Source organism: Prunus dulcis, chromosome 4, assembly GCF_902201215.1.
Source record: "Prunus dulcis chromosome 4, ALMONDv2, whole genome shotgun sequence".
Classification (NCBI taxonomy): domain Eukaryota; kingdom Viridiplantae; phylum Streptophyta; class Magnoliopsida; order Rosales; family Rosaceae; genus Prunus; species Prunus dulcis.
In genome coordinates this window covers 4,499,237-4,522,972 of record NC_047653.1, presented here as the reverse complement: position 1 = coordinate 4,522,972, position 23,736 = coordinate 4,499,237, and the positions used below count along the sequence as shown (strand labels likewise).

The window sequence follows — 23,736 nt, the reverse complement described above, 5'->3', positions numbered from 1 at the left end:
CTCATTTTTGTTCCTGTTTTAATTTCTCATGGCAGTTTATCGTGAAAAATTAAGGACCAACAAAAAAAATGTCATCAAACACTCACTCACCTTGTGCTGCGTGCAAGTTTCTACGGCGAAAATGCACGCAAGAATGCGTGTTCGCGCCCTATTTCCCACCCGACCAGCCTCAGAAATTCGCAAACGTCCACCGGGTTTATGGCGCGAGCAACGTCGCCAAGATCCTGAATGAACTCAACGCAGCCCACCGAGAAGACGCGGTGACTTCACTGGCCTATGAGGCAGAGGCCCGCCTCAGGGACCCAGTGTACGGCTGTGTGGGTTTCATCTCAATTCTCCAGGGCAAGCTCAAGCAAATCCAGACTGACCTCTACAATGCCAAGAAGGACTTATCTGCCTACATTGGCCCTCAGGCATTGATGATACCAGTTTTTCACCCTTCCCAACAAACAGACGTAAATGCGTCTGTGCCCATGTTGGGGATTTCCAATTGTCCTCCGCCCCAACATGGTTGCGGCGGAGGACAGCTGATGCAACAACAACAACAATTGTTCGAGGCTCATCAGCAAGAGCTTGTGAGGTATAATGTGAATGGGATGGATGCGGCGGCAGCGAATTCAGTTACTGGAAATGGGTTTAATCAGATGCATGCAGCTGCTGGTACTAATGGTGTGGTGTCAGCTGGTTCTTTGGGTTTGGGTGGCGGCTTTGACAATAACCCTTATAACCACCAGATTCAATCACAGCAAGCAGCTGCTGCTGCACATCATCAGCATTCTCTTGACTATCAGCTTCAAGCTCAACTCATGCTCCAGCCACACCAGGCCCAGCAATCACAGCTGAAATCGGAAGGGGAGGAGAGTTGAGCATCTCCTGCCTGCCTTCTTCAATAAAAGAGTTCCCATCCTTGGTATGTAGAACACTAGTTTCTAACTTATTTTATTAATTGAATGTGTGTTTATATTTTCCTTTTTGATGTTTCTCTTCTGGTTTTGCTAATTGTATTAAGTGATTTGGATTCATGCACCATTTCTGTATGGATTTTATTGATTGCATGTGTGAAATAAGTTCTTTAAATACCTCTTCTATTTACTTTTTCTGAGAGAAGAGTCTCTCTTTCTTGGTATTATTGTGGTCTACAGTTACTTTCTGAACTCACAAAGTGTATGTATTGCTGAATTCTGTGTGTTTGAATTTGTCAATGAATAAAGTTGTAATTGGGTTTTTTCATTTTGTGAATATATAAATTAGCAGTCTCTGATATATGTTATGAACAGGAACACAAAACCAATCATGATAACTTATCAGATCTAATTTGTGTCATGATCTAGATGCTCTCAACTTTCTCTCAAACATTCATAATCGGAAAGCCGATACTCTCTTGGCCAAGTTTCTCAAACATTCACCACTATTTTGATGTCTATTTATACTCTTGAACCCTTTTGATGCTGGCCCCCCTTCTTCGACATTAATTAACAGTCTCACTTGTTACATTTGGTGCATCTAGTTTTATTCTTATGGCATACGCGATTAAAGGAATAATTAATAAAGAAGAAAAAAAGATGGCCTGTGGGAAAATTGGAGCTCTATTTAACTGATTACATGAAACTATATGAATTTTCTATACAGAACTTAACGCTATCGCAACCAATTTAACGAATTTTTCCTATGTTTCCTCCTTTCTTTGCAGTTTAATTGTATGTCCAGTACACGGATGAAGATACATAATGAAAGAGAGAAATCCATGTATGAGATTTAATGAAGATGTGAGAGTGTAGGCTTTCGAGTTAAAAAGAAAGACTACTCTATCTCTGGTGATGTGATTGAAAAGTAAAGTTTATGCTAATCGTTGAGCAAACACTTTGCTATTCCTTTTGTATCCTCTTTCATTTTCGTACAGCCATATTTAAGATTACTCGAGACCTGGGAACTCTTTAGAGCCTTATGTGTCTCAATCGGCTCTTTTTTTCTTTTTCCAAATTATATATTTTCGTTGTTGTTCTAATTTATTTGAATATATTGTGGATAGAGCTTTGGCCATCTTCAAACAAAATGTTACAAGGAACGTTATCGCCTGCGAATAATTTGAACCCCCTAATTCAAAATCCTTGAAAAGTTTTGAAGGATTTTGAACGTTATCTCCCTCACTATGTACAAATTTCATCCTCTCCCTCAGCATGTATTAATACATGGTAAGGGGGAGGATGGCATCTACATGTTCTTGCACCACCTTCCAAGCCATGGCTACGTGCTTTTCCTCAGTGAGACTTGCTCCAATGGCGCAACGCAACACATACATCCCTCCAACCACAGCATGGGTCATGTACACCCAACCCGACCCATTGATCGCCTCCAGCAACTTGCAATTCACTTCGTTTACACATTTCTCATCACTTGGAGTCAGATTAGCCTTACTAATTGCGGAAGGTGAAATCCTAAAACACACCAAAGCAAAATTCCTAGGCACCACAACCTCAAACCTTTCGTCCGTCCTCACAAGCCCTTCGAAACGCTTCGCCATTTTCACATGGCTTCTGAGGAAGTTCCTAAGATTAGCCACCCCGTAGCTCCTGAGCACAAGCCACAGCTTGATGGCCCGGAACCTCCGGGTTAGGGCTATTTGCCAGTCTTTGAAGTCCACCACTCGCTTCGACTCACTGGCCTTGTTCCTCAACACCTCAAGATCCGTTGACATTGATTTTGTCAACGCACTCGGATTCTTAACCCAAAGGCAACAACAGTCAAGAGCTGTAAAGAACCATTTCTGCGCATTGAAGCTGAACGAATTTGCACCCTCAATGCCATCGATATACTGCCGAAACTCGGGGCAAATGCAAGCACTTCCGGCATATGCAGCGTCCACATGAACCCACATGCCGTAATCTTTTGCCACGTCGCATAGTGGTCCCAGCGGATCGACGGCTGTGGTTGCGGTTGTTCCCACGGTGGCGCATAGATAGAATGGAACCAACCCAGCTTCCATGTCTGAACAAACAGTCAACCGTAGGGTTTCAGGGGACAGTGTAAAGGATGATGATATTGTGGTCTCGATGGCCCTGAAGTTCTTTGATGGGATCCCAACAATTTGGGACACTTTTTGAATCACGCTATGTGTTTGATCAGAGCCGTACACCACAAGTTTCCCTATATTCTCTTCACCAATTCGGCTCAGGATTTGGTCCCTGGCAGCTGCCATGGTGCAAACGACAGACTCATGAGTACTTCCATGCAACACACCGCCTCCGGTGCCGGAGAAGAGGAAAGAGTTGGGAAGTTTGAGCATATCTCCAAGCCAATCCATGACAATGGTTTCGAGTTCAGTTGCAGCTGGGGATGCCATCCAGTTGAACCCCACAACATTGAAGCAAGTGGTGAGCATTTCGCCGAGAAACCCTGCGGTGCTGATAGTTGCAGGAAAGTAGGCAAAGTGGTTAGGGCTTTGCCAATGTGTTAGGCCAGGGACAATATGATCCTGCACGTCTCGGAGGATGGTTTCAATGGGTTCAGGGTTGTATGGGGCAGATTCTGGCAAGCGTTGTTTGAGATAGCCTGGTTGGACTTGGCTAAGAACTGGGTGTTTCTCTATGTTTTGGTAATAATCAGTAATGAAATCTATCATCATGTGGCCTTGTCTTCTCAACTCCACAAGGTCCAGAGGGCCAGACATGTGGGCAGAGTTGTTTTCTTGCGGATGGTCGAAATTTAGGCTACCCATTTGGATGTAATATTGGAAATGAGAAACACACAGCAAGGGCTGGGATTGGAATTTGGAAGAGTGAAATAAGAGTACTATTGAGTTCCTTCCACTTAGTGAAATCAGAATAGTGTTATATATATATATATATATATATATATATAGGGGTTTTGTAGAATATAAAATCCCAGGTGGAGGCTTCTAAGCCTTATATTTAGTTTAAAGGAGGTCTGCAAGTTTAGGTTGAAGGCCCTAACTTTAGCATGGTATCATAGCGGACAATTTATCCGCGTGTAGAACTCAGTTTGGCTAAATCCCTTATTATTGCTAATTGGTTTTGAGTTGAATGTTAGGAGTATCGGATTTGTCCTTTTGTCTTAGGGTTGGGGTATTTTTCCCAAATTAGTTGTTATGTAGGCCAATTCTCTGAAGGGTCTTAGTGGACATTTGTTTGTTTATAGCACAATTCCCATCCATTCCTTTTAATTGATGCGATCTCACAACAATAATAATCCCACACCAAACAACATTTTAGTTCTTGTATGGCTGCATTAATTTATATACCTGCTCTCTATGTTGTGGTTTTGTTGCTTTTGTCCTATTAATTTGGTTTGAAATTGGCAGTTAGGTGATCTTTATCTATTTTAAATTTTAAGTCTAAATAGGTTTTAATTGAGTCTCTTTCTTATACATTGAATTTTTATTTTTATGCTTGGGGTGGAATCATGAAACAAAAAATTGAAACTCTTTGATTTCATGCATCGATCTTTTCTTTTGCACTGTTATAGTTTTTTTGAGTATCTTTCTATATGAATTTGCAGAGGGTCCAAAAGACCTTCCCAATCATTTAAGCCATGAAAACTATATGAATTTTCTGTATAGAAAGTTTACAACTATGTGTATTGTAATTGAAAAATGAAAGAGATTTGATGAAGATGTGAGAGCGTGAGTAGGCTTTCGAGTTAAAGAAAGACTACTCTAAACTCTGGAAATCTGATTGAAAACTAAATTAATCGTCGAGCAAACACTTTTCTATTTGCTTGTATCCTCTTTCATTTTCTTACAGTATCTAATATTACACAAGACAAGACCTGGGAACAATTTAGAGCCTTGTGTGTCTCAATGGGCTCCTTTTCCAATTTATTTTCGTTGTTCTTGCGGGGGTTGGCCTTGATATTTATACCTACAGACTACAGTTGTTATTGGTTACTTCCAATAACCCCATGATTCAAATTGCTTTGCCTACAAGTATTCTCATGACCTCAGGCTTGGGGTTTTGTTTGCATCATCAATCCATGGTGGCGAGGATGGCATCTGCATGTTCTTGCACCACCTTCCAAGCCATGGCTATATGCTTTTCCTCAGCGAGACTTGCTCCAATTGCGCAACGTAACACATACATCCCTCCAACCACAGCATGGCTCATGTACACCAGACCCGACCCATTAATCGCCTCCAGCAACTTGCTATTCACCTCGTTAACTACACATTTTACACCATTTAACAACTCATAATTATGTGCCTTAAGCTTACCATTATCTGTAAGACGATTTATTGTCTCAGCCCATAAAAGATGATCTTCTAATCCCAAGAGGATTCAAGTTTTGGTTTGATCAGGAAATAGAACTCAATCCTTATGAGATAATACTTGTACAAAGCTTATTAAAGTTAAACACAAGTATTATCAGGATTCCTAATATAACATGGATTGAAACAAACCTATTCTAATGCAAAAAGGGCACTCAAACGCTTCTTGATAGGCAAAGCTTTATGAGTGATGCACATATAAATAGAGGTCCCTCCCCTTGCAGCAAACACCCTCTCAAATCAGATCTCACCCTATCTAAGAGAAAGAGAAACTAAAGTGCTGCATAGGGTAGAAGACTCTCTAGATGAAATCAAGATACTCTACTGCTACAATGGCTGAACAAGGTTAGTATTATTGTATAAAGGTTTAGTAAAGACTTACATGTGGTATCAGAGCTCTAGGCTTTTGTCCTTTAATCTAACCATTTGATCATAAGCTATAAAAGTATGCAGTTTTTCCTTGTTTTAAAAATCTTAACTGTTAAGAGCATAAGGTTATCTCTGCTCATAAAGTTTTGACCAATAATTTGAAAACTGCTATGCAGAATGAGTAAGCCACAGCTGCTCAGGCTGTGTAGGAGTTCTTGAATTTGACAGTTTGGTCAAAAAATTGCATCAGTGTTTGTAGCCTTCTATATGATTCTCCATCCACAGATGGAAATACAGATTGATCACCATTGATGGAACAATCTGGACAGTTAGTTGCACTGGCTTGTAAGTATCTTTACATCCACAGATGTGAGTTACTTGCGCAGGAAGCCTGTACAGTTAACCTTTTAGGGTTTTGGAACACGTTAAACTTAAACCCACATGTATAAGTTGACATGTTTAAGTAAAGATTTAGGGACAGTTTTATTTAATTTGTACTGCAAATTTTACAGTGAATCACAACTCCATTGAAACCTTGACTGGATCGAATTATAGCAAGTGGAAACAGGATCTGGAAATATCTCTAGGCTTTCTGGATTACGATTTTGTGCTCAAAGAGAAACCTCCTCAAGAACCAGCTGCAGATGCTTCTGCAGAAACCAAGACTAAGTTTGCCAAATGAGAAAAGGCAAACAAGATGGCTATGTTAATCATGCAAAGGGCTATGTCTTCATCAATGAAAGGAAGTATTCCTAAATCTAAGAATGCACAGCAATACTATGAGGCAATTGCACAGAGGTTTAAGGAATCCGAAAAAGCTGTCAAGAGTACCTTGCTGAATCAATTGATTGATATGAAATATGATGGGCAAGGTTGTGTGAGAGCTCATATCATGAACTTGATTGACTTAGGGACAAAACTACAGGAATTGGATAAAACAGTAGATGAAGATATGATGGTCCATTTTGCACTAAATTCATTGCCTAAAGAATTTAAATCTCTCAAGGAAACCTACATTGCTCAGAAGGAGAACTGGACTTTGAATGATCTTCTTACTATTTCTGTCCAACAAGAGCACAACATCATAAGAGAAAGGGGAGCCAAAATGGTCAACATGGTTCAGACTAAACAGAACAAGGAAAATAAGTATCAGACTGCAACTGGGAAAGAAAAAGAGAGCATTACAGAAAAGGCTTTGAAACCTACAACTGGATTGGGTTGTTTCTTTTGCAAGAAAGTTGGGCATATGAAAAGAGACTGCAGGAAATGGTAACAAAATGTGGAGACATTTCAAGTTTTTAACTGTCAAAGTTTACAATTTTAAAAACTAAGTGCATAATCTGATTCCATCATCTCTACTTGAAGAGCATGTGCTTGTGCTTGTGCTTCTCTTGTAGGTGAAGGTATGTCTTCAGGGTCTCTTTTGGGTTTTACCCATCTCCCATGAGCATTACAAACTAGCCCTTTATGTGGCAATTGGTACCAACATTGTGGGATTCTAAGATCATCCACCAACATGTCACATCCCTTGTTCACCAAGGCAAAGTCCCTCCTAGCATTTGACCTAAAAGTAGTTTCTGTGCTTAGAAAACCATCCACAAGATGAAGGTAGGTCTCAAGGCTATGAAACCCCGGCAAATTGAACCCGCCATGCTTGAGGTAAGGCGACGAACCAACCTCGAGCTTCATCTCAGCTCCAACATGTGTGTAGACCCAGTCCAATGTGCCTGTTATGTCATCAAATTTCTGCAGACCCTCATTCAAAACAAGCCCTGGCATTTTAGGCACCATGTCCTGCTTAACCACAACCCTCAAGGTCTTAACCCCCATTTGGTTGAGCTCATCTTTGAAGGCAATATTGCCAACTCTAGGTGCACCAAAGGAAACCACACTGATGGGAAGGCCAGGAATTGTTTCTGCAGCTTCATAAGCATTGAGCAAAGCCAAGGCACCACCCAAGCTGTGCCCTGTAATTGTAAGGCTCACTTCTTCACCTTGTGCTCTATAAAATTCCATCAGCCTTGTCACTTCTTTCATGACTTGCTCTGAGGCACTGGACTTGTTGTACCTTGTAGTCTCACACTTGGCAGTGTAAATCCCATGGAACCCATGTTCAACTTTGGCCTCTCCATGCCCAATTGGCTCCAGTTTCCTCTGAAAATCCTCATACCACTCAGATGGCGCCACCGTCCCTCGCCAAGCCACCACAATATCCCTCCTTCCAATCCTTCTTGTCTCCAAATCATCACTGACAGCAACAAATCCCATCCAGTTTGAGTGTTTGCTCCAAGTGTCAGCCAAATGAGACCTCTCCAGCCAACTCGGCATGTCGATGTGAGACATTGCATAAATGTATTTGCTCACTGTGTAGCCATTTTTGCTTAGACCCAACACATCAAAAAGCTTGTTGTGGTTGTACCTGCAGCTCCCACAGTACTCTGAGAATGAATCAAAATCAAAAGCATCATATGTTGCTTGTGCAAATTCACCATATTTGACAATCTCCCTTCTTAGCCAAGGATGCAGAGGGTCCAAAAGACCCTCCCAATCATTTGAGCCATGAATTTCACGCCATTTTTCTGATATGCTGTCCTTCGGGGAAGTTGTGGGAGTTGAAATTTTCTCTTCAGTAAACAAATTCCAATTAGTTGAGTGAGTGTTGGTTCTTGGAGGGGTATTGATATGAAGGTGAAGGAGATGGGCTAGTGATTCAGCTAGACGATTGGCTTTGTTTGATGTCTTTGTTTGCTGGTGATCAAGAACAGCTTCTTGATGATGACTAGAACGGATTAAGGAAAACCGGGCTGCGCCGGAGGCAGCTTGAGTGACCGGAAGATGGGTGTATATCATACTTGAAAGTGCCATGGTTGACTTTATTGATGCTGCTCAAATTTCAAAGCACACAGGCCGGATGATTATGACTCGAACTCTTGTGGTGGATGTGGAGATTAAGTGCTCTACCACTGGAGTTACGAGCTCCTATAGATTGAAAATTAAGCTTAGAAGATGAAGGAATTGAGGTTGGAAATGTGGGGAAGGGAAAAAAGGGATCAATTTATATACAAAGGGAAGGATAGAAGACTCAACAATCATGTCAAGAAAATGGGAATTAAATAATGAATGTGTCACGCGTGGGTTGAAAGACTCGAGATATAGAAATATTTGCACGTTGATTGACCATTTGTATTTAATTTAGACTTGTTCTGGTGGTTGTAGACATGGTCACATCACATGTGGAAATCCCAATCTACCCAGCCTAACAACCCAAGCTCTAAAAGGTTGACCCTGATCATAGAGGAAATTACCAAGACTGCCACTTTAAAAAAGCTATATAATGGCATTGATAATATTTTGAAACAACGAGGGCAATGCATACGCAGACAGACCATGGCAACTTCAAGGCAAAGGGGCAACATATAGAACAAAGAAAAGATTATACGCAAGAGAAAAAGTACCTACCAAATGACTTTGACTTTCAACACGTAGTCATGGAATCCATTCCCTTCTTTTCACACCATACTCATTTAATCACGTTCTTCCATGTATAATTACAGTTTAATTAGAAACATAAGCATCGAATTGCGACTTATAAGTGCAATTTTATACTCATAAACAATAACTATAATAAAATGAAGGTCACTAATAATATACTTAATCAAAGTTGACACACAAAAAGCCTCAATCCATGGCAACAGAGGCAACTGGGAAGCTCTCGGCTCATACCTAACCTAGCCTAACCTTTTTGTTCTGGTTCTTCCACCCATACACATATCACCAAAAACAAGCAACCAAAACAAGAAATGAAAAAAAGTCTTTCAATTGACAACACTTCGTTCAGTTGTTAACCATAGTTTGAGTAAAGCAAAATTAATTTGAACCCGGCTATAACACAAAGAAAACAGGGTGGGAAAAACCTTTGATTTCGGTATAACAGTTGATGCAAGTGCCTTCTATCAACCATACAGCTTAATTCATAGGATGCATTTGGTTTTACTTTGTAATAAATATGATGTCATCTCCTTCAGCTTTCCACCCACCACTCACTTAGGTTAAGAAACAAAACCAGCTCTTCACATGTATGCCGCCCCAAGTCCAATGATTCAATAGGCAAGAAGAGGTTTGAATCCCAGCAAATTGACAAGCAATTAGCTAGCTCGAAAGTCCAGGAAAAGATGCAGTTTCTGCACGAGAAGCTCGCGTGTTCCAAAAGGAGGCTTGTCACTGATGATCCAATCCTTCTCAAGAAGACCCTTCTTAGCACTGCTTGCCATCTGATCATGGAAAGTAGATACAATATTGTAGATTGAGTTCCTCAGAACATCAGCAATGGCATACGCTTTTGAATGAAGGGGCCCAGCTCTCTTTTTACCCATGCCAATATTCCCCACACTCGAGGTTCTCAATTTAAAACCAGTCGACACCATAAAATGCTGTGCAGATTGCAAACTGGTCTTCTTCCCCATGTATGATTCAACAGCAAGAAGACAAGAAATCAGTGTTGATATCACAGCGGCATTACTGCCAGAAAGCTGGGCAACCCCAAATCTGTCCTCTCTGTGTGAGCATGTAGTCAGTGAGGCAGCCGTCCAGGCACACCACGCATATAGCTGCATAAGAGGAAAAATATATATATAACTATTAGACTTTTTAGTTGATGAGAAATCAAAGATATTGTCTGTTTAGTTTACCCATTTCTTTTCCCACTTTTTCTATAGAAAATCATCAACATATCATCAAGAATCTCTATGCATATTCATTTCAGTAATTTTGTGCCTAAAGACTCATATATCTCCACACATCTCCATACATGGACCAACTAATACCTAGCAAAAACAATTGACGATATTTTTTACTATTTAAAGCCTCATGATAAAGAATGCTGAAGATTGGAGCATTGTTCTTCACACGCATTAACTCCAAGTTGTTGCGACCAGCCAATGAGCATAATGACTATCCTTTTGTGAGGAATTGGCTCCTACAAATAATAATTAACAATGCCCAGAAGGAAAGGAGGCAAAGTACCTGTACCATGTTGTTTTATCATAAAGTATGTATGGATAACTCCATGCATGATGTTAGTTCACAGTTTGAGTAAATGAAGTATGACATACACTGGAAAAAACATTTAAAAAAATAATGCACACACACTTGTAGGCATGTATCCACAAGTGTTTGTTAGAAGTATCTGTTTACCTGGAAGTTGTTCAATGGCTCAGAGTATTTTGGGTCTAGGCGCTGGTCAGTTGGCGACAGTAACTGATTCGATATTTGGGAGCTTTTTTCAACAGAACTTTCCAAGCCTTCGCCCAACTTTGATGCAAGCTGCTCCAGAGGCCGCAAGCATACATATATAACTCTTTTGTAAGTTTCACCACTTTCTTCAAAAAATGCAGCTCGTCGCCAAGTATCAACATTATTCTCACAAACCATATAGAGATCAAGATATGCAAGATACTGGAGAAGAGAATTAGGACTGCTTTCTTCCAGAGCTGAAAGGAGATGCTCACTTGGATTTGTTTCTGCTGCTGCTGATCCTTTAGGTGGTGCAAATACAAACCTCTTTGTATGAAGCACCTAGATTCCAACACAATTTCAAAAAATATAGATTGATATTAGAAGACAGCCATGGTTTACTATCAAAGGAAGGGTGGTATACAACATCATGATGAAAACTGCTGATTCAATTAATCCAGACCATTTGTAATAGCAGACATAATAGCACCCATGCACACAAATTCTTTAACCAAAAAAGAATAAAAAGTACAAGAGATCAAGCTGTATGATTTATAAAGTTTCCCATATAGCAAGTTTTCTAGTGTCACTGGGCAGCTAAGTTCACCTCCTAGAAAAGTTGCTAAGTTCATATAAAAATTCCATCTAAAGCTACTGACACCAAACACTTGATTTAGCTTAGGTTCAAATTATAAATGAAGTTTCTTTGACGGGTTCTTACATTAGGAAGAAACAAGGATATACGTATTAAACTGAATTATACAGGGCACATCAGAACATTTCTTAAATTTGCACCAAAGGAAATTTTACATAAGTAACATAGCTGTGAAGCATGGACACAGACATAGGGCACAGGCATTTAGGAGTTAAGAGCATTACGAAATATTAGTGAATGAAAGAAGAAATATCTCAGAATTGTCAAATACACGTCCAAGAAGAATGAAGTCTAGAGGTTCAAGGCCAACACCATACCCATAAGGACCCTATTGCAATCATATGAGATGCAGTCATATTAAAGTAGCACAGCATTGAGATAATTCTCGATAGCACTTAATTTAAGAATCCAAATTGGCACCAAGAAAAGGCTTAAAATATTGTTTATCCACCAATATGAAAAGCCATAAAAAGGCATAGAAGAAGAAACCAGTCAATTATTTACTTGACAATAGCTTAATTCCATAATATGACATCAGAAAGAAAAAATTGAAAAATAAAATATACGAAAGAAACAAAAATAGACAACCAATTGAACAGGTCTATGCGGCATGAAGCTCTAGTTTATTGCACTCATGACTTCTGTTAATATTATGTCACATTCATTTTTATAATTGTATGGGGATGGGAACTAATGAAGCATTGGAAGGGGGTAATACAACACGCAAGAAATTTTCATATACCCTGGTACTTCTATATTCGAAGAATCATATACCTAATCTAATACAAACCAAAGAAGTGAGTATTTTGAAAAAAAAAAAAAAAAAAAAACAAGAACTTCCAGCAGAACAAACATCAAAATATATATTTTAGTTGATCTGCTACAGCAATGTTTTTGTCAACCATGTGCAGTAGTATTGACATTAATGAAAATTAGCAACCATGTTAATATGTTTGAAGAAACAAACCTGATGTAAATGGTGACTTATTTCCCAGCAGAGAAACACTAAGAAACTCCCAATGTAAAATATAATCTGCTCAGCAATGACCTTTCCGATTGTAGCTTGGTTCTGAAGCTGGTGGGGCAGAAACACCACCAGAAAAGCTGAAAATAGGGATGCCAGGCAGGATAGCTTCAAGGATCGTGTGATAGCCGAAGGGAGTCCCATCTTGAAGCTGAAAAAAGGAGGACGCTGTTGACATAAGCAATTAGAGTAAGAGCCACGACTTGTGTGAGGAGAAAGCAAAAGGCAACATGAGGATATTTAAACAGGCTAACAATTAATTAAGACTGAAAACTTAGTAAATCTGAGTGCAACTCAAAGAGTCTCAACTCTCAACCGGTAAATTTAACATGCTTCTACATCCAACGCGTATTGCAGCTCATAAACAAGAAAAGTAAAAATATCTAAAAAGAGAGGAATTCCATACTCCAACATATACACTATAAATGGGAAAACCCTTAATTACTCAGAGAACCCAATGACAGATAGCATCTCATCATATTTAACATGATTTGGCAATTTATAGCAAAACTTGGATTGTTTCTTTCTTTTGCTCCCCACTCCTTTTGAGCTCTACATCTCAAAACATGAAACTACTGTAATCATCCTAGATATCTAAGGTATGAACGCAATTTGTCGAAATATGATTAGTTGTGTGTGGAACTAGAAACTCACTTTCAATCAATTGACTAGGGTATTTGAGCATCTAATCATAGTAATCTACCATTTTATCCAAACCCAGGTGCTCGTTACTCCACTAAAACAAACACAGAATGAAACATTATTTTACACAGCCTGCACACTTTGAACCAGCCATGCATTTTACTTCTGCTACTTCCAGGTTTCCCAGCAACCAAAGCTATAGCACCAAAAACTATAACACAGTATAGCAGCAAAGAGTATAACATAATTTTTCTTTTAGGACAAAGAAGAAAACAGAGACAGATTCAAAAGATGTAAATAAGTAGCTGAAAGCTGACCTGAATAATGGGAAACTCGAAGACCCATCTGCGGTAATAGACATAATACAAGCCATAAAGCAAACCCATCACAAAACCCCTAAACCCCACTGCCCCAATCACCCCAACCCCATCACCAAATTTCACACACACCGAAACCATAGCAACGAACCCCGAAACCGCCACCGCTGCCAAAGACAGCAGGAACCCGATCGATAACTTAGCCCGAACCCGAGACTCGGGAGACTCCGATAACTCGGAGCCACCGGGAACGAAAAGGAAGCGAATGAGGCCGAGAGCGAGCTGAAGAGGAGAGGCTAGGCGGTGGGGGTGGGGTGAGGAGATGAGGGAGAGTGAGAAGGAGAAGAGAAGCTGTGAAAGGTGGAACGTCAAGAATGTAATAAAGGCAAAAACAGACGGGGCAAATGGGAATGGGGGTTTGGCGGTGGAGTGAGAAGTGGAAGAGATGGTTGATGAGAGGGTTTTGAAGATGAAGAAGATGAGAGTGGAGGGGATAGATTGCCATATGAGGAACCCTAAGAAGCGGTTGTGGACCACCATGCCTGGTGGCGAAGATGAAGCCATTGGTTTTCAAAGGGTTTTGTGTGGGTTTTTGGAGGTTCAGACAAATGGGTTTTGTGTTGTGGCTTTGAAATCTTTCATGGAGAATTTTATGGTGGCGTTTGAGGCTTTTGGCCCTGCTGAGAGGCGCCGACTATGAGTCTAGCTTGGTCTAATTGATGGTTTTATTTTTTCTATAAAAATAAAAAAAATAAAAAAAAAGTTGTATTTATTACTATTTCTTTTTTAAATTAATCTAATCTAGGAAACGAAATTCGAATTTGAGTGCAAGAAAGAACACTGTCTTAATCAATTAGCCTAATCCTGCTTTTTTCTTTCTTTTTTAATAAGAATCAAGATTGCTTTAATCAACAGGAACAGAATTTGCAAATTGTAAACCAGAGGAAACAACAAAGTAACAAACTAAATCATGAAATCTAAAGGACGAGACGAATCATCTGTAACAGAGACATAATTCCTGGTGCAAAACAGAAGAGAGACCCATATTCACATCAAACATGACTCTAAAAGAAATTCCACCAGACAAACATTACAAGGAATATATCCAAGATGCTACAAACAACGCAATGCTGAGGGGTTCCTAATCACATGTTATAAACAACTGACAAATCATCCAAATCCAAACTAGTTTCAGTAAAAATAAAACAAAATCACTTCTAAACTACAATACTGACTATTATACACTAGGCAAATGATCCTGCTCTCGAAACATGAGATTGAGCGTCTTCGAATTGATCATCATCCATCTTCTCAGATCCCAGGCTTGGTGGAATGAAAGCTCTGTAAACTTGCTCCATGTTGGGAAGTTCCTTTAGTTCATGAGCAGCAACTTCAAGAGCAGTGTCTTGGAAAGCCCGGTAGAATTTCTTGCGGCAGATGAAACCAAAGAGCAAGGACAGGATGGGAAGTACGATTAGGAATGGTGCAAAGACGAATTTTTTCACACCGAAGTAACCAAACATGGTAACTTGGTACAATATCAGAGCTGCAAGAAGTCGAACGTGCATGTGAGGCCACATCCTGCCATAGCTTTCGTATGCAGGAACATAAACTTTGAGTGCCTGCTCAATCAAAGAATAAGCTTTAGTTTTCGATAGAGCATATATCATGGGCTGTGCCTAAACTAATAGGCAAATGATAAAGAGTTTTTCAACTGAAAACTGGAAACTGGCAATTCATAGAAGACAGAAGTATACCTGATTCCGAAGGACAAGCCATCCAATGCCAAAGTACAGAACACCGAATGGAATGATCAGTGGGGCAATAACAGAGTAGCAGAGGACAATTGTGATGATGAGCATATCACCAGGCACTCTAGTCCCATAACCAAGATCACTGGGAAGCCACGCTGCTTTCAACTCGGCTTCGGTCTTACAAATATACTTCCTCTTTATATGGAAAATGATTAGAGGAACTATTCTGGACAGTTCAAGACCATAGCCAACGAAAAACCTGTCATCAATGGAAGTTATGAAAATCAGTTCACTATTAAAGGCATGATTGTTGTGGACAAAGTATGAATGAAAGCTCCTTTATATTCACCCCAAACAGCAGTTAAAAGAAGCGTTAGTGTCCAACAATAAGATACTTTGCAATCTTGTTTCAGTTTCTGATACTGAAAAAGAATAGCTAGAAGGTGTAAACTGTTACTTACTTCAGAGCCACAAAGGTGAGGAAGTAAGTTGCATTGCCGGGTAGGCTAGTTGCTAGTAAGGTGACAATAGAGTTAGGATCATTCTCAATGGTCTTGAATGTACTGAATAAGGTTCCCCCTATTGTAACTCCAAGAAAAACATTGAAGATGGTGAAATAAAAATATTTCCCAGAAGCAGCCCTTATAGCATGGCTCTGAGAAGGGATTCCCTCAGCCTTAGACAAAAAGAAAAGGAACTTTGGCAACAAAGCTAGAAAGATTATAAGTGCAATTTGAGGTAGATACGCCTCTAGCACTGTCTTAATCGCAGCTTGATTCACAACTGGCTTTAGAAATGGGAGAAGTTTCTTCAGATTGTCCAATGTTGTGAATGCAGAGATAAATGCAATTGGAATCATATAAAACACAACGGTCAGGGCCACGAAGATGTACACAACATACTGCCGTACTTGCCTCTGGAAAAACTTAATTTTAAGATTAGGCCAAAGGACTTGACGAGGCTCGGGAGCCTCAGTGACTGTCCATGCGTTAACAATTTGGGCATGTAGAGTCTGAGCTGCAGAAGCTGCAGTCACCCTATTGGTGAAAAAAACTAGAGCAGCATTTTCCTGCTTCTCTCGGAGAGTAGCTTTTTGTTCAGTCTCCAGTTTTGGGATTAATTCATTGATCTTCTCAGTGTAGTAATCTATACTGTCCACCTTATTCCCACAAAGACCAAGGAAGCCAGTTTTGTTAGTGGGTCTTTTTCCGTCTGCATTGCCAGTATTTTTCGATGCTGCGTAAATTGATTCAGCGCGTGCAAGCTTCTTCTTATACTTTTCCAACTCTTCCCAGATTTTGTTGACCTATATAAGAATAAAATTAGCATGAATGGAACTAAAATAGGAAGCATACCATCAACAGTCATATTGAAAAAGCATAATCATCTGATCTACTGTACTTTCTCTAGGCATCTTGAATTTTTACATGCTCCAAATAAAAGTGGAATTTATCTGACCCAAAAAAAGATTCCAGACGCCCAAATAGATAATAAATTTTAATGTTAAGGAAGAACGATCAATTGTGATAAAAGTCCTATCCTAACAGGAAAATGGAATAGCCAAACCCAATCAGAGATGTTCACACCCATAACAGAGAACAAAGGCACAAAATGCTTAGGAAATGGCAAATCGAGAACCATACCTTTTTATTATTTGTGACCACCAATGATCTGTAAAATGTATCGGGGTAGACAGTCTTAAAATAAGAATCGACCTGTTCCTTTCTAAGTTGACCTGCAGGAGCCGCAGGTATGTCTCTAACAAGAATTGCAAATTGTTCAGGCTTCACTTGAGGAGACATTAAAGCACTGGCTCTAAGGGCGGAGACATGTTTATATGCCTTCCACAACAAGAAATACGTAACAAAAGAAACCCAGTAGACGCCTATCAGAAATGCCCACAACCTAGGACTCTTCTCCTGTACACCCAAAAAGACATACATAAACGAAGTTAGTATGAGTTCATGTTCATCATGTTAGCACTAACATGAACAGCTAAAAAACTAAAAGCTCCCAACTCAGGAACGCGAATGATATCATTCAAAAAGATTATAAGAAAACCCAGAGCTACCACAATTAAAAATGGTTGTTTGATCCCATGGGAAAAGAAGAAAAAGACCGAGACATTCATGAAAATTTGTATAGCTTACCTGGAGATGTCCCATGGATAACTTGTCAAGGTCATTAAAAGTGCCATTGCTTGTGGCATTGATGGATAACTTGTCTCCAACGTCAGTGGCAGCAACTGGCAGAAGGACTGGTAGCAGAATAAGGCTGGATAAAACCAATATTCCCAACACTGGCGCATCAATAGGAAAGTTAGAACTTCAAAATTTTGCACTTTATAAACAAACAAAAATTAACATGTTTAGGTCAAGCATTGCATACAGTTTTTACCCAAACACGGAAACAAAATAACCACGTTGCATACAGCTTCTCCTGTAACAACTACTGTGTTCAAGTTCACCCATGACATATATATCTTGTTCACCTTGGAAGGCACAGTATCCTAACATAAAATTCCGTTCATTTTTACACAAATCCATAGTTTTAAAAGTAAAGGCCAACTGGAAACACGCTACTCGTGCATTAATGCAAAGGAGGTGAACAGGGCTATAAGAAATAGACTGAACCTTTAAAATAAGTAGGGTTTTGGGTATAAACAAGCTGGTAGAACACTACTCATTGATGAGCTAGTTTATGAAATGCAGAAAAGAGGAGAAGAGGGCTACAAGAAACAGGCTTAACCCTTAACTATTCACACAAATAGCAACAATAGGAATCTGAGAGTTGCCTTCAAATTAGTCCATCCTACCAAATCAACAACAAAGCTCTAATAATTTCAGGCTTTCAGCAAATGAACAAAACCCAGAAAGTGTCAGGTACAAACAAAAGAGAAAACAGTAATTTTTAAACTTGTCAAACAGACAAGAGGCAGAGACAAACCAGTGCTCAAGAACACAAAGTACACAGCAGTGTCAACCCCTGACATGGAGATAACTTCCTGTTCTGTGGAAGTTAGAGCCTCTTTGATCCAAGCAAACGGGTTTCGGGTCTTGGACCCGCCTTCCCATGGATCCAAGCCTCTTAAGATCCGATTGGGATAGTAAATCACAGTGTTCCCAGGCTTCCTTGAAAGCCATGTGAAGAGAAACATCAAAATGACGAAAATGGCAAAAGACGTCCCTAAGGACGTCAAGAACGAAGTGAGATCCATCCGGGTTTCTCTCTAAACACCAAAAGACTCAAAACTCTCTCTTCCCCTACGCACTTTTGGAATGACAGTTCAGGTGACCGTATATGTATATGCACAAAAACACTTGAAAATAAGATAAGAAAGGAAATGAAATAAGAGAAAGAGAGAGAAACAGAGCCGTTATAGGGGCATTGAATTGAAGGAAGGGAAAGTAACCGTTGTGAAAGAAGAGGAAAGGCTGAGGAGGTTGATAGCTTTAGGTGGTTGTGATGTTACAGTCCATAAAAGGCAATGCCATAGCCAAAATGAATGAGCAAACGAAAATATCTCGAGTGTGATTTGCTTGTTGTGGCCCCTGTTGGGTTGGCAATTTTATTTTTGGGGGACAAGAAGTTGGAGTGCTTAGTTAAAAGGACAAAAATAGGCTGCCCTCCCTCCTCACAGTCACTGTGTAAAAAATCCCCAAAAAAAAAAAAAACGAAAAATAAAGTTTGCTGTCAATGGAGTCCAACCCAGTGAAAAAAGATTTTATCTTACAAATTAATGACTTCATGTTCGAACTCCTATGATACTTTAGTCTCAGGTTATAAACTACAATATTTGTATTTAAAAAGAATTTATAATCTGTTGTGGCTCAATCCTCAATATGAATGTTAAAAATTTTCAATTTTAATGTTTTTTTTAAGGTATAAATTACATAATTTGGAACCGTTATTCCCAAAGATGAAAAGTTTGCTTGCAGAAAACATAAATGTGTAAAAATAAAAAATTTCCCATGTGATCCCTTTAAATATAATAAGGTTTACAGTTATGCGTTTATTTATACGGACGTTTTGTAACGTTGGGGAGATTAAAGCGTCCATTGAAGGAAGCAAATAAACAAGAATTTTACAGTTACAAAACCGTGTGTCAACTTACAACTTGGCTGGCATGCCTTGAATCGTCATTTTAAGCTTTAGGGCAACTTTTGATTTCATAGCTTTACGTGAAAGAGATTACAGATGCGATGGCGTTTGGTGAGTGGCTTCTATCAGGTGCTTTTGACTTAAGAAACAATCTTATGTGATTCTGTACAGCATTATAATTAACCATAACCTTTCGGGGCCATTAAGAATTATAATTGGTGATTTCTTTTGATAAAGTTTGCTATTTTAAGACACTCACACTAAAGAAAATAAAAAAATATTGTGCTACCATACATTTATGCGATTAAATGAAGTAAAACAGCTTTTAGCCATGCATGTTTTGGTTTTTAGAGGGATTTGGTCAGCAGCTTGGAGTTATGGTTAAAACCAAATTTAGAGCATTCTGCTATGGAACTCTTAGCTCAGAATTATCTCAATAAAAGAATATAATATGTAAGAAGAGAAGCAAGGCAAGAAAAGCATGGAATTTCCAAAGACTTGCACAAAATTATTTAAGACAAGTATAATGCTCTGTCTCAAAAAAAAAAAAAAAAACACACACAATTGTTTGTTCTCTAATCTACCTTATCTTACCCTCCTTTTTTTAAGAAAATGCATTGTCAAATTGTCATGTAGGAAGACATTATTGATATGTGATTGATCTTATTTATAACACGGATTGATTTATAATTTTTTTTTATAAATAATAGTTTAAACTATAGTGAAAAATGAGTTTTTCCTACATACAATATCAATATATCATAAAAGTTTAAATCTAAAACTGTTAATCTGCAACTCAATATCAACTCTGTTGTTGTTCGCGGATTCAAAACATGACTGGAAAGAGAAATATAAATAATATTTGACAGATTTGTACTATTTGGGTCCTTGAAAGCTGCGGTTCACACTTGGGCCCCGAAAGGTTAATTCTGTCTTGTTGCGGAAGTTACGGCTTATGGGTAGTTGGGTCCGTTCCTTGCACAAATGGGCTGATCAGATTTTTGACACGCTCTCCACCCGGAAACGACACGTCAGCCCAAAGTCTGTCGTACGACGTCGCATCGGGAGCTTATAAATCGAGTAAGAGTAACTTCACCAACTCGAGCGAGTGGAGATGCCTAGCCACTTTGCCAGCTTAAAAGGCCAAAACACTGATGGCATCGGAAACGTGGCAGCATCGTGTGCTGCCGACAGATATCAGTGTACGTGCTTTTTCGACCGTTTGCCTACGGTCCAAATCGGGACCCACTTTCGGATAAGAGTTAGCTCTTTATTTTTAGTAGGGGCCGCTGCTGCGAGTCAGTGTTGTTTTCGCGAATAGGCTTGTCCAATTGGAGAGCTTGTGATTGGGTGGCACGTGGTACACGGGAAGACTCGTGGGCCGCTGCTGCGAGTCACTGTTGTTTTCGCGTGTAGGCTTGTCCTATTGGAGAGCTTGTGATTGGGTGGCACGTGGTACAGGGGAAGACTCGTGGGCCAGTACACGTGGAGGCAGCCTGGAGGTTGGGAATGGCAGTTGCGTGAGAAGGACTGGACTGAATCGGTGCGATCCACATGGCACTGCCACCTGTGCCCATTAAATCTTATCGATACCAAAAGAAGCTGTGGATAAATTTCACAAACGGGTACCCAATTCTTCCTGATCCTGATAAAGGAGAAAAAAGGATTGCGTTTGTGTGGCCCAAAAAGAAGAAAAAAAAAAAAAAATCGTTTCTGAATAAATAAAAAAAAGAATGCGTTTCAAAATTTGACATTTAATGGACGATATGTTTAGGGCTTGTTTAGAATGGGATGGAAAAACACTTTTGTGAAATAGAGGTAATAATATTTTGATATATTCGGTCAATCACAGTATGTCATCGTTATTCTGATTGTAGTTAGAAATAACAAAACAGTAATATTCATTTTTCTGTCCAGGAAAGATGCTTGATAGAGTAAGCTTTTTGATAAACCTCAAGTCCTTTGATATTCACTATTTGGTTGATTTATTGTATGGTAAAGATTCAATAAGAACAATGAGTAGTGCTTCCTATCAGAATATAGCTTTCCCATTATTATTCCGACAAAAATCAATGAACAGTGGTTTTATGGATGATTGCTTCATATCTTTCTTTCAGTAATGCTCAAATGACACACCAGGAAAGTGGCCAAATCACAAAAAGTTAAACTAAATACATAGATGCAATAGTGTGTGTGTTACACTCGCAACTAAGACAAGGATTTAGGTCCAACCAGTGAAATCTTCAAATGGTACTTATAATTCGTATCGAATCAATATGATCACAACGATTACGATGACTAGAGTATTATGGTGAAGATGATGAGAGTGAAATTTTGAGCCATGTGTGGTGATATTATAGTAAATAATAATCCTACTCTCTATTCTAGAAAATTAATCCCTAGTAACGTTTTCTTTATATCTCTGAATTAGCAAAATTTTGATTCGAACAATTGAAAAATGGAAAACATTAGCATATGATAATGATATAGACTTTTAACAAAAAAACAAAAACAAAAACAAAAAAACACTTGATATTAAGCATTGGAAAGGAAAATACTTTCCTCTAAGTATGAACTCTTACATTTCTACGTTGTGAACAAGGGAAGAAAAAAAAAAAAATGGGTCTCTTTGCAAATCAAAGGAAATAAGAAAAATATGTAGGATCATAATGTTATGCTACTAATCTCATGCTTCTTCTATCTTGAGAAACTCCAAAACATAAAGCCCATACGAGATTGGAAAAAATTTAGTTTCGGCAAAACCTACATGTTTTGCTAAGTTAGCAAACTCAGTTGTTGTTCGTTCCTTACCGCCAGGACATGCCATCATTGTGATGTCCAAGGTTACTATGTTCAACACCGCTTTTGTCTTCTCCAGTTCTTCAGGTATTGCAAATTCCACAACTATCACCTTCCCACTTTTTGGCAATGCCTCCCAACAATTTCTCAATACTTTCTTGCATTGATCATCTCCCCAGTTATGGAGCACCCACTGCAAGCCATGTAGATTTAGTTAGCTACGTTTGTTTGTGGGGTCATGACTCGTGCATAGATTAATGACCGATATTCAATCACGCCCTCACACACGACTGATGCTAGCATTTAAGAAATAAGAAATAAGCAAACTAACCTTCAACATAATAGATTGTGCATTTGGTATCGTCTCAAACATATTTCCACCAACATGATTCACACCTGCATATAACCAAACAATGGGTCAAATTCATAAGAAAAGAAGAAAAAAAGTGTACATGAGATTTGACCAAAATTGGATTCGAATCCTCTGCTTATTTTGACTTTTAATTTGTCTTCTAATTTTGATGATACTAAGTTACTAACCTTGGTACGTAGGAGCTTGGGCAACAACATTGGGCAAATCAAAGTTAATTCCATGGATGTGGGGATACATGGAAACTACTTCTGACATGGAAGTTCCAATGCCACCCCCTACATCCATCAACTCCACCTCCTCAAACCCTTTGTAAACCTTTAACACCTCACTAAAATTTAGGTTAGAAGTTTCAGCCATAGACTTGTTAAACAATTGGCTCATCTCAGGTTTCTTGGACATGTACTCATAAATGGTAATTCCATTGGCCTTGCAGAAGGGCAAGCAGTCTGGTTCAAGCACTGTGTGCTTGAGCATGTACAAGCTCTTCACAATCTCAAGTTCAGAGTTCAAAATTATAAATGGGGCCAATGAAACTCCATTTTCATCTGGAACCAAGCAGAGTGTCTCATTTGTGAGGCCATAAGCCCTTTCTTGCAATGTCTCATCATTTGGGCATGGGTTTAGGGTTGTGGATAGGAGGGAATGGGCAGCCAGCAGTCTCAGAATTCTCTCCAAATTCCCAGCTGCATTTGGATTTGAAGTTGGAATTTGTGAGGCAATTTCTTTTGCTGTGAGATGAGATGCAGGCCCTGACTTGGCTATGATGCTGAAGACATTTAGCTCAATTGCAGCTTTTAGGGTCATTTGGATGGGAATGAAATTTATCAAACCTCTAGCTGAGACAATATTTTCAAGACTTCTCTGGTTTTCCATGTTTGTGTTTTTGGGTTCTTGTTGTAGCTAGCTTTGCTTAACTTGGATCTTGGGCACCATTTATAAAAACTGTTGAGCTTCTTGCATAGCTCCAGCCAAGATTGAAGGAAAGGTCAATTCCTTTGTGTAACTGATAGAGAGGGCAAGACTTTCTCCCGTGGTGGACATTAATTTCCGGACCAAAACTGAAGCTGGACCTAGTTAATCCCTTTGATTAATGCTCTCTTACATCCCTGAATTTGAAGATAAATAACCAAATTCACATGTTGATTTAATTAACATAAATAACTTTAAAGCCATCAAGCAATTTTACTGA

General features: G+C 39.2%; 6 protein-coding genes across 6 annotated transcripts; 1 reads left to right on the top strand and 5 right to left on the bottom strand.

The window, feature by feature from the left end:
• Nucleotides 1-68: 68 nt before the first annotated feature.
• LOC117626584 (protein ASYMMETRIC LEAVES 2-like) lies at nucleotides 69-1,809 on the top strand. The gene is made up of 2 exons (XM_034358331.1): nucleotides 69-910; nucleotides 1,691-1,809. The coding sequence occupies exon 1, from the start codon at nucleotides 69-71 to the stop codon at nucleotides 864-866; it is 798 nt and encodes a 265-aa protein (XP_034214222.1). The 3' UTR covers nucleotides 867-910; nucleotides 1,691-1,809.
• A 187-nt stretch (nucleotides 1,810-1,996) lies between these two features.
• LOC117626583 (tyrosine decarboxylase 1-like) lies at nucleotides 1,997-3,810 on the bottom strand. The gene has a single exon (XM_034358329.1). The coding sequence runs from the start codon at nucleotides 3,713-3,715 to the stop codon at nucleotides 2,183-2,185; it is 1,533 nt and encodes a 510-aa protein (XP_034214220.1). The 5' UTR covers nucleotides 3,716-3,810; the 3' UTR covers nucleotides 1,997-2,182.
• A 3,031-nt stretch (nucleotides 3,811-6,841) lies between these two features.
• On the bottom strand, nucleotides 6,842-9,124 carry LOC117626582 (phospholipase A1-Igamma1, chloroplastic). Its single transcript, XM_034358328.1, has one exon. The coding sequence runs from the start codon at nucleotides 8,513-8,515 to the stop codon at nucleotides 6,971-6,973; it is 1,545 nt and encodes a 514-aa protein (XP_034214219.1). The 5' UTR covers nucleotides 8,516-9,124; the 3' UTR covers nucleotides 6,842-6,970.
• Nucleotides 9,125-9,446: 322 nt separating this feature from the next.
• Nucleotides 9,447-14,217, bottom strand: LOC117626581. The gene is made up of 4 exons (XM_034358327.1): nucleotides 13,521-14,217; nucleotides 12,505-12,729; nucleotides 10,844-11,224; nucleotides 9,447-10,257 (listed from the first exon to the last, which is right to left on the bottom strand). The coding sequence occupies exons 1-4, from the start codon at nucleotides 14,082-14,084 to the stop codon at nucleotides 9,796-9,798; spliced, it is 1,632 nt and encodes a 543-aa protein (XP_034214218.1). The 5' UTR covers nucleotides 14,085-14,217; the 3' UTR covers nucleotides 9,447-9,795.
• Nucleotides 14,218-14,476: 259 nt separating this feature from the next.
• On the bottom strand, nucleotides 14,477-18,850 carry LOC117624454 (CSC1-like protein ERD4). The gene is made up of 6 exons (XM_034355704.1): nucleotides 18,221-18,850; nucleotides 17,425-17,573; nucleotides 16,918-17,193; nucleotides 15,736-16,580; nucleotides 15,278-15,533; nucleotides 14,477-15,142 (listed from the first exon to the last, which is right to left on the bottom strand). The coding sequence occupies exons 1-6, from the start codon at nucleotides 18,489-18,491 to the stop codon at nucleotides 14,765-14,767; spliced, it is 2,175 nt and encodes a 724-aa protein (XP_034211595.1). The 5' UTR covers nucleotides 18,492-18,850; the 3' UTR covers nucleotides 14,477-14,764.
• Nucleotides 18,851-21,971: 3,121 nt separating this feature from the next.
• Nucleotides 21,972-23,636, bottom strand: LOC117626380 ((S)-scoulerine 9-O-methyltransferase-like). Its single transcript, XM_034358054.1, has 3 exons — nucleotides 22,715-23,636; nucleotides 22,506-22,570; nucleotides 21,972-22,367 (listed from the first exon to the last, which is right to left on the bottom strand). The coding sequence occupies exons 1-3, from the start codon at nucleotides 23,418-23,420 to the stop codon at nucleotides 22,062-22,064; spliced, it is 1,077 nt and encodes a 358-aa protein (XP_034213945.1). The 5' UTR covers nucleotides 23,421-23,636; the 3' UTR covers nucleotides 21,972-22,061.
• Between the last annotated feature and the right edge of the window lie 100 nt (nucleotides 23,637-23,736).

Coding starts and splice junctions, on each gene's coding strand:
- LOC117626584 (XM_034358331.1), top strand. CDS start 69: ATGTCATCAAACACTCACTCACCTTGTGCTGCGTGCAAGTTTCTACGG.
- LOC117626583 (XM_034358329.1), bottom strand. CDS start 3,715: ATGGGTAGCCTAAATTTCGACCATCCGCAAGAAAACAACTCTGCCCAC.
- LOC117626582 (XM_034358328.1), bottom strand. CDS start 8,515: ATGGCACTTTCAAGTATGATATACACCCATCTTCCGGTCACTCAAGCT.
- LOC117626581 (XM_034358327.1), bottom strand. CDS start 14,084: ATGGCTTCATCTTCGCCACCAGGCATGGTGGTCCACAACCGCTTCTTA. Junction 12,730..13,520: donor TCGAGTTTCCCATTATTCAG/GTCAGCTTTCAG, acceptor TTATGTCAACAG/CGTCCTCCTTTTTTCAGCTT. Junction 10,258..10,843: donor AGCCATTGAACAACTTCCAG/GTAAACAGATAC, acceptor CCTCTTATGCAG/CTATATGCGTGGTGTGCCTG.
- LOC117624454 (XM_034355704.1), bottom strand. CDS start 18,491: ATGGATCTCACTTCGTTCTTGACGTCCTTAGGGACGTCTTTTGCCATT. Junction 16,581..16,917: donor TGGTCACAAATAATAAAAAG/GTATGGTTCTCG, acceptor ATTCTTATATAG/GTCAACAAAATCTGGGAAGA. Junction 15,143..15,277: donor GGCTTGTCCTTCGGAATCAG/GTATACTTCTGT, acceptor TTGATTGAGCAG/GCACTCAAAGTTTATGTTCC.
- LOC117626380 (XM_034358054.1), bottom strand. CDS start 23,420: ATGGAAAACCAGAGAAGTCTTGAAAATATTGTCTCAGCTAGAGGTTTG. Junction 22,571..22,714: donor CCAAGCTCCTACGTACCAAG/GTTAGTAACTTA, acceptor GGTTATATGCAG/GTGTGAATCATGTTGGTGGA. Junction 22,368..22,505: donor CACAATCTATTATGTTGAAG/GTTAGTTTGCTT, acceptor CATGGCTTGCAG/TGGGTGCTCCATAACTGGGG.